At 34.8% G+C, this 17426-nt stretch overlaps 1 protein-coding gene across 1 annotated transcript in view; it reads right to left on the bottom strand.

Moving 5' to 3' along the window:
- The window catches only part of EML6 (EMAP like 6), a 159158-nt gene that overhangs the window by 72058 nt on the left and 69674 nt on the right, over positions 1-17426 (bottom strand). Inside the window, exons 8-11 of the mRNA XM_068939947.1 lie at positions 13903-14104; positions 7866-8003; positions 5480-5736; positions 2517-2729 (exon numbers count right to left, since the gene is read on the bottom strand). Coding sequence (XP_068796048.1) covers positions 2517-2729; positions 5480-5736; positions 7866-8003; positions 13903-14104 — 810 coding nt within the window. The remainder of the gene's footprint in view (positions 1-2516; positions 2730-5479; positions 5737-7865; positions 8004-13902; positions 14105-17426) is intronic.

Consider the following 17426-nt stretch of genomic DNA (forward strand, 5'->3'; position numbering starts at 1 on the left):
AAAGACTGTATTGGAACAGCATTCAGATGACGGTCATCAAAGTCACTCTTAGTTAAACTGCCTAATAATGTTGTAAAATTCCATTCAGCTCACCAGGAGCACAGAGGGTCACATACCACTCTGTTTTCTCCAGGCTTTTCAACTTTTTTTAAAACATTCAGATTTTAAAAACTGCCCAACTGCTTTTCACTGTATGGTCTACAAAGGCCATATGATCTATGCTTTTTCTTCGAAAATGTGAAACCTTGCTCCTAACAAAGTTTAGAATTATTTCCATCCTTGTCAGACACCCCCTCTAGATTTTATGGAAATAAGTCATCTTACGACCGGGCCATTTCTTCAGTTCTCAAAGCAGAGTAGAAGAACTTACTAATAACCAAAATGGTTCATGGTGTACTGATCTCGGTGGCATTTGTGATTAGAGCTGCCTAATGATCTGACATTGTACCAGACCATCGTGCAGACAGTGTATCAGCTTGTTGCCATACTATATAACTGACTGTTCTAATTCTTTACTTACATGGCTTTTTTACTAGGTCAGGTGGCTAAGCTTTTTGCAGCTCTTTTCCTCATCCCCTGCAAGACTCCTGAAAGTCCCTTACTGTTTGACTGTTACCTTGCAGCACATGAGGTCAGCCACACTAACTGTTCCTACCCAGAATTTAGCCTTTATGCCAGTGTGAAACAACATCTTGTTGAACAACATTACTGGTTCTTCCCTTCTAAATATAGGGTAAGTTTTCTGGGACATCTGCTAATCTTGACTATTTTTCAGGAAGAACGTATATCCTCATAATTTTGCTCTAAGCCACCACACAAACATTTCATCTCCCTCTGCTGGCATGCTATAGGCCTTCCTGTAGTGATGCCTTTGAATGAAGTGTGCTTCCCCATCCTGCCCTCTCCATGCAGCTGCACCACAGGCTGCGGTTACTAAAAAAAGTCTGTTATAATGAGCGTAGTCAGGTAGCGTGGGAAATATACTCTGCCCTCAATCCAAGAATAATGAAAAGGAGTCAGTGTTCCTGCACAGATGAAAGATTTCAGAAAGAATGACACGCCTTATCCTCAGCTGTCTTATGGCTTATCTAGTATGCTATTCAATAAGAACATAGATTCAAAAACTGACTATAAACAGCCTTCTATTTGCGTTAACGCAAATACCATTAAGCCACCTAACTATTGCCTATAACAATGTGGTCTGCACTGATTAGGAGCACTCACTGCTCCTCCTGAATGATTTCTCTAAAGAAAGAAAAGCAGAATTTCTATTTAATTTTCACTTACAATAGAATCTCTGATTCTATTCTAATACATACGCTGAATATTTTGTAAAAGAAGGAAATTAGATGATAGTAAATCACTGATCTCTGCTAGAAATATTTCAAGAGAAACTCAGCATTACCTGAGCCAATTATTTGCTGCAGTGAATGGTATGACTGAAAAAGGCAATTTATATGCCGACAAAATATGTTTGAAAGGACAGGCTTTCTAATTTCAGAAACATATGCAGAATATTTTTTAATATGCATTTTGTTATAGTAACACATAAAGCAAAGCAGAAAATAAATTTGAAAAATTAAAAAATACGTATGTATTATACGCACATGCATATATACCTGTGTTTGCAACCTTTGAACTCTGTTAGGTTAGATAAGATTTTTTCACTTTTGTGGATAAGAGCTAACACAAGCACATTTATTTATTTTTTTCACATTAAAAAGTGCTACCAGGCTTTACAGAATAAATTGTATACTCAGGAAATAAAAAATATGAAAAGTATAGGCAACAGCCGATAGCCATTTTTCAGTGATGCTCTCTTGAAATTACAGCATTATATACAAACAAAGATTGCATATTACCAATTTAATACAAATTCAGGTGTTTAGATAAACAAAGATGTACTCTGTATTTTTAAAGGTAAAAATATATTAACACATAAAATAATCAAGGCTTAGAACTGAATTATTGTATGCTAATACGACAAGATGAAAAATTTTTAGAAATACCAAAGGATAGAATTCAACTTGCCTTATCAAAAAAATGCACACATTAACCTTGCCCTAGGATTATTTCTGGTAGGACATTTTCAGAACTTTATTATACAAGAGTAATAGCCCATTTGTAATAGCAGATGTTTTCTGTGTGGTAAAACATGGATATTCCACTAAATGTCAAAGGTCTAAAAGTAAATAAAGAAAAGTAAGCAAACTGCATTGCAAAGTGGCAAGTATTATGTCATTAAAACTGGGGTATATCAGCTGTTATAAAAACACAAAATAATAACCACCCCATAGAAACATCACACATACCAAATAATTGCTTTAGAATTGGCAAGACTTAGTCTCACAGTAGTGTACATTTAACTTTCATTACCTTTTAATAAAGCTGGGAATAAGTATCTAGGGGAAATTGATTAGTTTGCATTATTAGACTAGCATAATATTAGTGCAGTAAATACATACAGCAGAAGGCTTACCATTGCATTCTTCAGAATGCACAAAGCATGGTCTTACCTTTCTTTTGGCAAGGAAATCTGAATAATTTAACCAGTCCAAAATCATCTCCAGTCACTAGCACTGAGCTGTTGTAATTTCCATCCACAGAGTTGACATCTGTGATATTTGTATATTTTGGCCAAATTCCATTCACTTCAGATCCTATCACACAGGTCCATGAGGTCCAGTGAATTCCTTTGATCTCATCTTTGCTAGTTAGATGCTTCCCAGCTGAAAATATGCAAGCAAATACACTGTTTCATCATCTCTTTTTCAGTAAACACCCTTTCTTTTCTTCACAGTTATTTGTATACTTTTCTAGGAATTAGGGTTTTTTTAGTTTCAATACATAAAAGGGATGATTCAAAGTTTTATGAGTATAATCTCATATTTGTGGTATTTGAGCATATCACACGTTAACATGCTGCTGCACGTAAAAATGCTAATACATGAAATGGGAAAACACTTACACTTCCCCATCACTTCTACCAAAGAAATGTTTTCAATAAAAAGTACACGTATGTACTATGAATTCCTAGAACACCTTTAAGTGCTATAAGATTAATAATATTCATAATAATGGAAATTTTGAAATAACACTACATGTGTTAGTAGCAATTGTTAGTCCTGTTTATACAACATCACTGAAATGTGAATATTTGGTCAACCAATGAGTCTGTGGTACTTTTCATTAACAGAGACAATTTTATAGCTAACTGGGTATACTATGACTTTGTGATAAACCTGAGTGCTCTTTATATGAGCAAATATTTTTAAGGTTTTTTATGTACCAGGAGAAGGAATATAACGGGAAGAGAATTAGCTAATGAACATTTGTATTGTTTCATGACAAAAGTAATGCTATTACTAGTATTTATATATATTAGTGACACAAATAACAGGAATTGATCACAATATCATGTTTAAAGTGAAATACTATGCAAGAATAAGCTTTCTTATCAACATTTTTTAATTATCAATTTAGCAATTCTATAGGACAAACCAGACTGAACACTCTCTATAGATACATTTTAAACATTTCATGAGACGTCAACTAAAAAGAAAATACAATCTCATTTTAATATTTAACTAAACTGCAATTAAATCTGAACTGTGTCAGGTACTGGATTCAGCACTGTAATTTAAGCTCATTTAGCTAGATGAAATTTATAGGCACTATTTGAAATTAACTCAAACTAACACTTCTTTTGTTTTCCAAACTGCTAAATAGGGAGAGAATCTTTTAACTTTCATTCTTGAGTGATATAAAGTTATCAGAGACATGCAGCTCGGTGGATTTCCTGGTTGACAGACTATTCCAGGCTGTTTAATATAAATGTTAATCAAACACAGCCAAAGCCTCTCACTCTAAATATGTGATAGATTTGCTTACTTTGGTATGCCTTGGATTTTATCTATGCACTATTCATTAACAGTTATCAAAACCACCATCATTTCCTAAAGCCCATGTACTCTCCATTCTCTATTCATGTTTCTTACAGGGAAGAAAGAAGAGGGAAGATAAGAATTTGGAAACCTTAAGTGAATCCAATTGAACTTGAACTGTTGGCATTTAAATTAACACTGTAATGACAGTGAAGAAAGGTTTAAATCACTTGTACTTTACTTCTGATGAAGATATTATTATTTCAGTCTAGGGTCAGTGGAAATTCAGATTTTGAATGAAACTGAGTGCTTGCTAGAAGCCAGGAGCAGCTGCCTTTAAAAGAGACAAGATGCAGCCAGTCAGCTGATTTCATAATTAATGTCTAGTTTGGGTAAGAAAAATACAGTCCTGATTCCCCACGCTGAGGTGGCTGCCAAAATACGTTAAATAAGAATAAAATCTTATTCCTAAAACTCTCTTCTTTTCTCTGACAGATTCTTCTAAATACTAAAAAGCATTCTTAATTAAGGATAAGAATAAATCAATTATTTATCAAGCTGTTACAGAAGAATTAAAAATGTTTTTACAGGACTGTATTCCTCAGAGGTGACAAGCCAGATTGTGAGCACGTTGTGCTAAGTACAGGGCATATATATATTAATGCAGTTGAGGTCCATAACAACATGTGAAAAATGTACCCTTTCAAATATATATGGAAAAATCTTAAATATTATAAATTTGGTATAGACTAATGTATTGCTTTTTTTTTTTAACCTTGGTGATGTGAAAACAAATCTTGCTGCAGATTGCAAGCAAATATAAATTTTATACTTCCATTCTAATCGCATTCTATACTGCCATCACAAACTGTTATAGCTTCTCACAGTTATGAGTCTTGTTCAAATAATGGAAAAGGTATTGGGGTAACACGGATGACACCACTCTGTGGCATTTCTAACTCATTTAAATCCTTCCAAATTCTTTACTGCAGTTTTGGCTATGCTACTCCAGTCACAGCTGTTGCTGATAGGGTTCTGGACTTCTGTTGCATGCTCATCGGTTTGAGATGCCTATTAGTAAGGGCTTTCTTTCAATCTGTCAGAGTTTAGCAGTATCAGTTTGGAATGTTGTTTCTGCAAGTAAACTTTAACATTGAAAACACTAACATTTTATCAACACTTTAAGTTAACCCAAATCATTCTCCTGCTTGTAGTTATTCAATTCTTTAGAAATGTTTTAATCACTAAGTCTGGAATTAATCATCATTTGAAGGAAATGCAACTAGGACAAGAGACGCTTTGGTAGTTATTTACAAACCAAAATTTAGTTCTTAAGTGAGTCAATCTGTAAGAGAATTAATCACTATGTAAAAACATACAATTTTACATGAACACAAATGCAGAAAGAGCTTTTACTTTAACAAAGCTGAAGGTGGGTATATACTGTGAATACAGATTTTAAAAATGAGCAGTGGATATTTATGTAAATTCCAGTCAAGACACTTTTGAATTTACTATTTATATCATACTTCTTGTCCTCTTCAAATCAACGCCAAAGTTTACTTGTTCATAACATGAGCTACTTGTAAACTTACAAGGCATCTTGTAGAACAGTCTCTCTCCTGCACCATCATTGGTTTGCAAGAATTTACTATCCACAGACCAGTCAATATGAGTGATAAAACTAGAAGATTTGTTGCATTCTCCGATTTTTTTGTACCGCTGAGCAACCGCATAGATATCCACTGGGCCATCGTTAGAACCCACAGCAAGGTAAGACCCGTCTGGTGAAAATTTCATTTCATGGATTACTTCTTTTCGGTCTTTAATATGAACTACCTCTGTCATGTCTCTGCAAGAACCAAGAGTGAAAATGTAAACTGTAGACTTGACAAGATGTAACCCACAAATATTCAAGATCAATATGAAGACAGATAATCTGAATACTTTGCACAAGAAAAAACAGATTTCAAAAAAATTTTTTTTTTTCCGAAGCTCCTACTGTTTTCATTGGTTATAAGCATATAAGCAAATAAGCATATAAGCAAAAGACAGAAAAAAACTGTACCTGTCAAAGATTCTCTTCATTCTATTCACCTAATTTTAGCTGTAAAATACTTAGCTATATAGTATAAACTAGACCAGACTTTAATTATTTCACATGGGCAATGGAAAAAGAGTTCCATCTAAAGAGCAGTTACCCTGTCTCTCACAACACCCTGTTAAAACAACCTTCTAGAGACCTGCCTCTCCACGCTGACTCTTTTAGGGACACAGGCAAACAGTTTTGGTTGGAAGCTAACAATTAGACAAATTTAGATAAGATTAATCCCACATTCCATGAACAATAAGGTACATCTTTCTTGGGTTTTTTTCCTTCCTAGCAGAAAAATTGAGGAGTGACAATACCTCATATGTGCCTTTGAAAAAAAGATAGCTATACAGTTTTGTTTTCTGAAAAATATTCTATTCTTCTCTATCCAAATTATACTTTATATAAACCCCTATTCTATCAAGGAATCAAACCCTCCAATTCTAGTGAATGCAGGGAGAATTTTGGCTGTAGACTTCTCCAAATTCTTGAGTTTTGAGGAGATAATTAAAATTAAATTTAAAAATATCTTCTGCATGAATTGACTGAATGATGAGCCAATTTCCAATAGCATTAATTTTGGATTTACAAAGGCAATCCACACCAGATTATAGGTGTGGGTGTGGGATGTAAGGAAATTTTGAGAAGTGTCTCCTACAGGTGTATTCCTTCTACTATGCTCCATTTAAATCTTTCAAAATATTTTTCTTGGCTTCTACTTTAATTAAAGATTGCTAGTGGCATCAAATTTATGAAAATACTCAAATTCATAAAAATAATAAATTTATAATTCATAATAATAAAACACATTTTGTTAAGATTTCTTTAAAATGCTGATACATAGGACTGTAAAAACCGAGTCCAGAAAGGAGAATCATCAACAATTGAAGAAAGAAAGAGATTTCTAGGACATGGTGGTATGAATGGAAAGGTTAATAAAACAGCTGCTCAGGATCTTATAAAGAATGGATAGAAAAATGTTAGAAATTTCCATTAATTTGTGGATATTAGTTACAAATTAAAAATTCTGGTTACATTTGCTTACATAGGAAATGTCAGTGACAATAGAAATTTTGTTGGGAAAATTATTTATTTATAGCCCTTTTTTTCTTTAAAAAGTGCTTTGGCAATAATAAGCTCTGTTAGCTCTCTGTTACTCTTAAACACTGATAACACTGCCATTCCATAGCAATAAACATTGCTGTGGATAACAATGGTCCTTTCTCTGAACTCTTCCTTAAATTCAGATCCTTCATGACCAAGAATTCAAAAGAGTGAGATCAGAACGATTCACGTCAATACATTACAGCAGTTTTCACAGATCTTCCATCGGTTATGGGCTTTTCTCTCCTATCAGCAAGTTTAAAGTAGTTTAAAGTATTTCAGGTATATGTTTACCAAAGATATGAAGTAAAGTTAAAGAAGCAGTCATCTGTTCCAAGTATTAACTAAAATGACTTATGTGCTTTGAAATTATGCAGTTTGGCTGGCTCCTTCAATCTCTGTCCAGTTTTAATGAAATATACGATCAAGGGGATCCCTCTCAAAACTATGTTATGTCGATTATGCACATTTCTTTTCACAGAGTATCTGTATAATTGCAGAATATATACAAGAAAAAATCAAACTTGAAAATCTTAAAATTTATCAACAGTATTACTAAAAGCTAATATTTCGAATCTAAATAAAACATAGGTTTGCTACTCACTGCCAACTAACCTCTCAAAATACCAAGCACTATTTTTGAAGCGTATGCTCAATTTTTACTCAATATTTTTTCAGATAAAATACCTAATGATTTTTCATAGGAATAAAAGACTTTATAATGTAATCTTGAGCTATCTGGAAAAACAAACTACCTGTGTGAGGTTCAACTTCTCTCGTCTTACCTTACTCTAAGAACAATAAAAGAGCCATCTTTCATTCCCAGTGCTAACTGTGATCCATCAGGGCTGAAAGACACACTACGCACGGCTTCTTCCATATTACAACGAGCTATCAAGGCATGGTCAGCGAGACTCCATAATCTGCATCAAAGGAAATTGAGAGCAGTAGCAGATTTTTCCTGACCGCACAATATTTCAGTACCACTGAGGGTAAAAATGAAATGTCCAACTCTACTGAGAACTCAACGAGCAAACGGATGTACAGAAATACATTTTCAAAAACTAAAAACTGCTTATCAATCTACGAGAGAAAAAGGGTGTACAATGCCTGCCTGAATCAATATATGGAGACAGAATTTTCTGACGGTGTCACTGAACTTCCTGGCATATAATACTGAATGAAGCTTTCAGACACCTTGAAGTAAAGTTCAAGGTTCAAATTTCTTTCGAAATATAAAGGAGTATTTACTGCTTCCACTTCTAGCAGGGATGGACTCTCAGACCTGAACACATATCTGTGATAGCAGAAGAGAAGAAAGGGTGAAGGAAGACCCTCAAGCTAAATGACACAATGATCTTGTTTTATCTCCAGACTCCACTTATCTGATACAATACAATTCCCCTCGGTGCATAATTAAAAACTGTAGCTTTCTGTAGACACAGAAGGTCAATGCAGATCAGTCTGAAATTTTCATTGGAAGTGAAAGCAATACTCAAAGAGTGAAACATTCCAGTCATACGGAACATTTTCTTGTCATAACCATGAATGAACTAGTAGGCAATATTGCATGCTCATTTGCAACATTTTAAATAAAAAGAATCAATAAAAAATCATGCCATAAGATGGAGAAAAGCAAATATTTTATTTATATTTTAAGAAGCAGTGGAGGGAGTTTCCCATATCACTACAAGCTGCTCAGTCACATCTTAGTAGTATGCAAGATTTAGAAGAAATTTTTAAGGAAAGAATAATTGAATGTATGGAAGAAAATGCCCACTGGGGGTGGGAAAATTAAGTCAGCAATACCCAATTAACTTTATTTGATGACAATGTAGTAAATCCAATGTATTTCTAAAAGATTAATAAAACAACGGGCAAAATATTTGAATAGTAGCATATGTGATTATTAGTTAAATTCAATAAAATGATGATTAGTACAAGAACCGTAACATAGCGCTGAATAAAGTTTTATAGCAAGCTTTACAGAAAGGAACGATTAGGCTGGATGGAAGACACTACTGGGATTTCTTGGTCCAAGCTTTCGAATAACATTTAATATTTTCACTAGAGACACTGGCACAAAAGATGAGAATGCTCATGAAATTTGCTTTTGACAGAAAACTGGGAGGCACTAGGAACCCAGAGGTGGATTTATCATATTGGAAGAAACAGATATTTCTTGAGGATGAAACAAGTAGACATGGAATGAAATGTAACCAAGTAAAGTCTAAAGTACATTCTTTCAGATCCTTGTACCTAGAACTGCGCTGTAAGTTTGAAGTACCACAACCGCAACCAGCAAAAAGGAATAAGATCTCACACTATTTTTCTATCACAGAATGACTACGCTCCATGAATGAGTTGCAGACAGGAAAAAGGAAATTTGATCCTAAAATCCTGGGTGCTATTTCAGGAGATACACAAAAACAATAGCACACAACACACAGTGGGTCCTCATCTGGTATGTTCTTTACAAATTCTCTCAAGAAAATAGAATTAAAAAAAAGGAACAGATACAGGGAAAGATTACTGTGATGATCAAGAGAATGAAGATTGTATCATATTAAAGACCAAAACATTTTAACTTTCATACATTAGTGAAATAAAGACTGGGAAGAGATAATATTGCAGCCAAAAATGCATCAGTAGGATAACCATCAAACAAGGAGAACTATATGATATACTGAAGGACCATGCTAGCACTAGAACAAACAGCATAAACAGAACATGAATATAGCCATAAAAGAAGGCTTCTGACACTGCAGGAGTAACATTTTGATACAGCCTTCAAATAAGAAAAGATAGAGTTTAATAAATTTAGTAAAAGGATTATGTTATTTGATTGTATTGAGAAAGGATGGTACTCCATGACCTAGGAATTTCTTTCCAAGCAGAATCCCTTTGGGACTAGGCAGGATCATATTATTAGGGTCAGCCTAGAATCAACATCCCCGAAAGATGCTGGCTTTCTCTCCAGCTGAGAGAACTCAAAGAGCAGAAATGACTCGGAAAAGGCATCTCTGCAAAAAGTGGCTGAAGTGAAAAAAAACAGAAGTGGGATGCTAGAACTGTTTTCAAAGACAAAACCTAAGCAGGGTTCAGATTCAAGATTCTTAGCAGCCTTGCAACAAACAGACCGTGAGTGCCCAGTACAATAGGGAATAAAGCAGAAGGGATTTGGAAATATTTCAAAAGAAATGTCAGGCTAAAGTTTGCCTCCAAAACAGTTGCTTCCACATGGATCACACTGTCCAATATGTTAAAGAGTGGCTGCTATACATGGAAGTGCCAGCTGAATAATTCAGTTTTCTAAAATAAACAGTTTTTAATTAACGGAAGGATAACTCCAAACAACAGCTTTACGTTTTGCACCAAAAAAAATGCATTTTGCCCATGTGCAGGCATTTGTGCACAAAACTGACACATAACCATAAATTTGGTTTTGCTTATGAAAACTGGAAAGGTATCTTTTCTGGCAATTCTTCTGCACATTGTTTTTGAAAAAGCTAGATTAATAAACACGTATTGTATAAAAAGTGCATGTATTTTCTAATAAGGCAAAGATTTGTTTTCACCATTCTTTGGCAACTTCCTTATGCATTTGTTTAAATGACTCAGTTTAAAAAATCCCAATAGGATCATGAAATATCATTTTCTTCGTAAATATTCCAGTCTTTTCTGTCATACACCTGACAGATGATTTTATTTATTGGAGCACATACTGATTACAGCCTCCCAGGAGGCTTATTTAATAACTACTTCACACGCAGAAAAAGCCAGAGCTGATGACAGAAACTTTACTGCTGGCTTATTTCGCTCACTGGCACAACAATGCTGCACAAAAAAAATCAGAGCTATAAATATTCAAATTGATTCACACAAAAATAGGATTCTATATCAATCTTCTGAATGCAGAGATACAGAAACACAGATTATTCAAGAAAGACAAACAGTATAGCAGAGACGTTCTGCCAGAACAGCAGCTACTCAGTGGTCCTGCAGCTAGACAATATACAACTACATTACAAAGAAACATGTATGACGTCCATAGAACAAATGTAATATACTGGGCTAGAGTCTTCCCTCAGCTACGCTAAATCTAGAGTAAATCCACTTAAATCTACGCAAATATTTTTCATTTACACACTTAGAAATAAGAACATAATCTGGTCCACTAAATAATTTTATTTGTAAAACAATTTAAATGTGTACTCTGGCTATTTCAAAAGAATGTGATAACCAAATACCAAAAAAAACCCCACACAGTAAAGAAAACAGACGATATAGAAACATTCCTCTCAATTCAATTTTATCATTAAAACTTATCTCATAATGTTAGGGATGCATGGAGTTGCAAACAAGCTCAAGATGCTTAGTTTCCCTGATACGTGTGATAACGTATGTCAGCATTCTACAGTTCTGTTGGCAACATATGTCTGGAATGGCTAGAGATTCCCCTTCTATTGTGGGAAATCCTTTTATTAATATAATTAACTTTCAGTTCCAAAATCATTAATCTAACTCCTTGTATATGTGGCTAAGACTGCACACAATTGACCTACACCTGTCGCCTTGAACTCCTTAAAATAAACAAATGAAAGAACTAGGAAAATTATTGTGTGTATTTTTTATCTTACTTAAAATATACAAGTACTTATATATTCCATTGGAATTCCTCACATAAAGTATTAGTATATGAAAGGATAGCAAGGTCTGAACTAGAATTCAAATACCACATTCTCAAATGCCTAAACATCTAAATGGATATGTGCAGGAGTGCAGTACAATATAATATTAATAAATGAACATTTTATAGATTCTCTATATTAAAGGCTCCAGTAATAACAACAACAACAATAAAAAAAAAAAAAAAAGATTGTGACTAATCAATGCTTTATGTGCACAAACAGCATGTCTTTTGCAGATGAGCACAAGCCTGTTCCAAGCATTCTTTGTCCAGCAGGGCATTATCCAGCTCCAAACCAGAGCTGTATTACCATGCTAGCCAAGAGATGGGTCCATGATGGTAAGTCCAAACCCATAAAATGACTTATGACCTTGAGGGCACTAGCAAGTTAATCACAACTTTGCAGCCTTTGGTTCAGAACTGGCTCACATCCTACCAGAATGCAGGCAGTGTGAATTCGTCTCTGCCTGTAAGACGGTGCAGAGAAGAGAAGAGACCATCCCTGACTTTAAGGGTTTGCAAACTGAAAGAAATAACAGTACTGTATAGGAGGAGACAGGGAGATAACATGACCAGTGTGAACAACTGGGGAAGTTTTTTTAGTTTCACATTTTGGATTTTAATTATGGTTAGAAAGAGATGAGCAACGGCAGGAATAGGACACTAGTACAAGTGAAAAGGTAGAAAGGAAAGGGAAAGAGGGAAATTCCAGTTGAACAGCTGGCTTCAAGGCAGATGTGAATTATAATGTGGAACTTGAAGGAGGATACATTAGAAGTTGTACGTGTGCTAGGAGATTGATTTCCCCATTGCAATAGGGCCAAACGGTAGAAACTACAGGTATTTTTCTGGAGTGAGTTGACTAGTAGTCAGTAAAAACTGAAAAAAATATCTGCTCACTGCCTGGAGTTGATGTTAAAAAATATGTTATCAAATCATCTACATAAGATGAAGAGAAAAGCAATCATCATGCAGGTCTGGTGCAGACTGAAGAAAAAGTTGATGGAGGGGTTAGAGAACAGGGTAGCACTGGCAGAAGAAATCCCTAAGGAGCACATTAGGGGAAACTGCCTGGGAAGCCAAGCTGTTATGAACCCCATTGTAAGCATATGCTGCAAATGGTAGGGCTTCGGGCCAAGGGCAGAACCACAATTCTGAGAAAAGACTGAGGAGATGGCCGTAAAAAAGTCAAGTTGCCCAAAAGACTCTCCAGGCCCTATGGGTGCCTTTGGTAGACAGGAAACGAAACACTGAGAAAAGTTTTGCTCAGTTTCTTTAACCCTGGGTAAATAATTAGTCACAACGGACAGTGTCCATGCCCAGCTGAGATGATTCACAACAGCTGTGTGGGTATGAAGTATGTCCAGTACAGGTAGCATCTTAGAAGAATGTCACCTTCAAATTTTACCAAGTCTTACTGAGCATATAAGAAATACTTTTTTTTTTCAGAGGTTTATCAATTGGACAAATTTTAACAGTGGTAGGAAAAGAAACATCCTTGACACTGTGGCAACCTCTGCACATACACATACAAAATTTCAAATCTCTGCTGCAAAGGCTGAAGGTGCAAGTCCTACAACTAAACATCCAGATGATCTTCTTCTATAGTGGCAAAACAGTGCATTTTCATGAATCTCATTTTCTGGCACTTTAACTGAATTGTTTTCTGATCAAAATTTCTAAACACTTCTGGCTGAGTCAGATACCTGCTGTGTAAAACTTGGGCCAAAGGTGTTTAGGTGTTAGATTTGTTGCACATTGCTAATGGAAGAGAAGTACCATTCTCCATTTCGATACCTACACCTGTTGTTCAGAACAATTATGAATAAGTATGAATGAGTACAGAAATTCAGCATGTTTTAAACCTAAGTATTTGAACACAAATTCTGATTACTTTTTATATGACGTGTGGAGCATGGGTCTGAGGGCTCATGATGCTAAGGAATACACACAAAAAAGCATTGTCTTAATGGAGTCTTAATAGAAGGTGGGAAAATTTGTTACCAAATTCCTGCAAATTCTTAATCACCATGAAACTTGTTTTAAAATAATTACAAATATGTCAAATTGGCACTGGTTAAAATGTTGTGTACATCAATGAATATATGAAAACAAACAAGTTCTAGCCTTACCGTACAGATCGATCATCACTGCCTGTGACAGCTAAAGGCTTCTTTGGATGGACCGCCAGGGCCCAGAGCTCCCCTTCACAATGACCCTGCATAATCAGCATGGGTTTATCTCTCTCTCTTACTAGCACCTCAAATATTTCACTGTCCTGTGTCCCTGCTAAAAGTCTGTCCGCTTTCCAACAGACACTTCGGATGGACAAACCTGACAGGGGACAGAATAATCTTAGATTAATGGCAATGATGAGACAAAATGATACTCAATACAGTGAAGATCATAATGACTTTAAGAGTTAATTCATAACAACTGTTACGTTTCGAATTTAAAATTCTAGAATACATTACAGCTGATTTCATCTCAAAACTGTTCTGTTGAATTACCTCCATTCAACAGCAAAAGAGGTGCCAAGAGCCAGAAGGCTCAATTCTGGGAAAATGCTGAGTGCACACTATTCCTGCTGCCTGGCATACAGGCTACGGTGTTCACTCTCTCAAGGGATTAAGTTCTTGTGCTTTGCCTACAACTTGGGAATTACTTTGAAAAACAATTTAATCTGGCATGATTTGAATCTAAATTTTAGATTACATAAGGTTTCTGTGACTGAAGCTGCTTTTACTCCTTTTTACAGTACTTTACTTTTTTATAATATTTAAATAAAACAGTGATTGAAATGTTTTCAGCTCTTGCAATATTAAATGCATTTCAAATTTCAGTGGTTCTACCACTAGAAATAGCTCAGGTTATATATTGATAAGAAAAATATTACTAAGCAGCTTACTAGAATGCACAGGACGTTTACGATAAAAGTTGGCTCAAATGCAGGTTTTTATTCACTATCCTTCAGTTTGCCATCTATTTCTATGTTCCATCCTCAGAGTTTTAATATAGGGCTATCAGTGAAAAAAAAAACCTTACTCATCCCTCCTATGACTGCTGAGATTTTGGTTTTATTGCAAATTATTTAATCACAGATATTCAACCACAAATAACGGACTAGAAGATACTATCAAAATTAAATCAATTCCAGAGAAATCTGATATTTCAGTAGTATTGATCCTGAAGCCTTACCAACACCAGTATAAACTAGAGATAACTGCCCTGAACTCAATGGTATTATAATGCTGTAAAACTTGAACGAGGAAACAGAGGATCAGGTGATGTCTGCATTTTGGAAGGCTGAGAGGTATATTTACATTACATTTATAGCTTTCTATAATTCATTCATAGTTTTCTATAGAACTGATTTAGGGCTACTTAGAGTCTTCTTTTATTGTTTTGTTTTAAAACAAAATCATGACTTTTCATGAGCCGTTTTCAATGTGCAAAATTTGTGCTAATGAGTGAAGTCAACGTCCTTTTCACCACAAGTAAGGGTCACAAATTAAAAAATAATTTTTTTTTAATTAAGAATGATAAGAAATGAGTCATCTTTTGATATATAAAGTTAATAACCATTTGTATCTCCAGAATGCTAACACTGGGTGTGTTAATAAAGTACATATAAAAGAAAGCTAGATACTGATTAATTATTGCAGGCTAGGTTTGCATCCGTTTCAACAGAAGAAATATCTTCTACCATAAAAATAGATGTACATATTCAAGAAATAAACTGATCAAAATATAATTAGTCTCTAATTCGTTTTTCTGCCTTTGTTTGTTCTGCAAGTTCCTGTATTGCCTAAACTGTATGCATGGCTTTCTGAGGCTTCATTATACACAAAATTAAATGATGTTCAATTGTTTACAGTAAACATCTGTAGAGTTAACATCTTAAATAGTGTCTAAATAACTTAAGCACCTGCCTTTCTTTAAAACCTAGACACTTAAGTGCCAATATAATTCTAAAAATGTCACTTTGATTCTTTGATTATTCTTTGATTATTCTCACTGATCTTCCTGCTCAGTGAGTCTAAATTCAAAGTATTATTACCTGCTAAGTTTTGGGCCATGTTATCATCTCTGATTACGCTCCTCTGCCCAAACTGACTATTATAAAAATCAAAATCAGGATTTTGCTTTGTATACCTTTTAGAGAGCTTGATCTTATGCCACAAATCTGATCATAATTTTGCAGCTGGAATTCCACTAACCATAAGCTTCAAAGTGTCCTCTTAAGAGGCCAAGCAATGAAATACAAAACTGAGTATCTCAATATGGGTGCCTATAGTTGAAAACTAGTATTTATTCCAATATCTCTTTCAAAGGAGGGAATTCTATTAGCAGATATTTAGGGAGGAATTCTCAAGTGAAAACACACCTCAGTGGCTCTAAGACTGATTACAGTTTAGTGATTCTAGACAAGGAAGAACACTTTTAAGTAAAACAGTAATGAGTTGAAAGCATTCTCTGGTTGACTGCCTGCAGTGTTTGTATTTTCTGTTTCAGTATATCAAAATTTCAAACTCTGAGTAATAGGTCTAGATGCTGTGAAAAATGAATGAATAAAAAATCCATTTGTCATGTAGTCAAGGTCAACCATGTCATGCTTTTAACATCTTCTGGAACAGAAGACAATGCAATTAACTCTTGGCCACACAAATAAAATATATTGTAAGCATTGTCTCTTGAGACGGATAAATTAATCTTCATTTACTGTCTTGCTAATTTCCAGTACCATTTAATTTTAACAATGCCATTTTTTGACTTATTTAAATTTCTACTGAAATATTGACTTAGGTTTTCTTTTGAAAAACACGAAAGGCCATACAAGGAATGAAGTCCGTATCTTAAGCAGAAAATGGGTATTGGTAAGTCTCAGCATTCAAAGTACATCTTTTAATATTTTCTATGAAGTACTGCACACATGGAAAGATATTCCATTATCAGATTTTTGCTAATATGCACATATATTTAACTGTAAATGCCAAGTCTATGATCAGATTTTTCCTGATGATAGATATATTTTTAGAAGTGTTTTCCTGTTCCTCAGTAAAGATGATGATTGATGAATTTACAGAAAAAACACCTTCATGGCACCCTAGAAAGGAGTTATGAGTTTGAAAGCTGCTGCCCTTGCCAACTGCTTTGGAAATAAGTAATTGGAATAGAAGGACAGAAAGGCATAGGCAGCAATTTGGGCTACCCCCATTGCTTGAAGTTAAATATCAGTCCATTGATGTAGCTGAAAATGAAACAAAATTTCCACAATCTGTTAACACCAAGCACTACATGGAAGTGATCACCAGCGGAAGACACTTATGACAACAGAAAAGAATAGAGGCATAATAGGAATATATCAGGCAGGTAAGAGGTGCATCACATTTTAAAAACACAGTGGGAGAAAAAAAAACGCAAACAGGAAAAAGAACAAAAGAACGCAGACAGCAAAAAGATCGGTTGACAGGTATATAAGGTGTCCAGGTAGCTCAAATTTTATGACCTGCAATCATCCCCAACACCCTAAATTTTTGCTGTTGTAGTCAAAGCTGCGGTTACATAGCAGTTTTCACAAACAAATCATAATGTCTTTTTACTTAGTCTAAAGGATTATGCTTATGGGCAGACCACCTTTGACTAAGCTTTGATA

Source organism: Struthio camelus, chromosome 3 (genome assembly GCF_040807025.1).
Source record: "Struthio camelus isolate bStrCam1 chromosome 3, bStrCam1.hap1, whole genome shotgun sequence".
Lineage (NCBI taxonomy): Eukaryota > Metazoa > Chordata > Aves > Struthioniformes > Struthionidae > Struthio > Struthio camelus.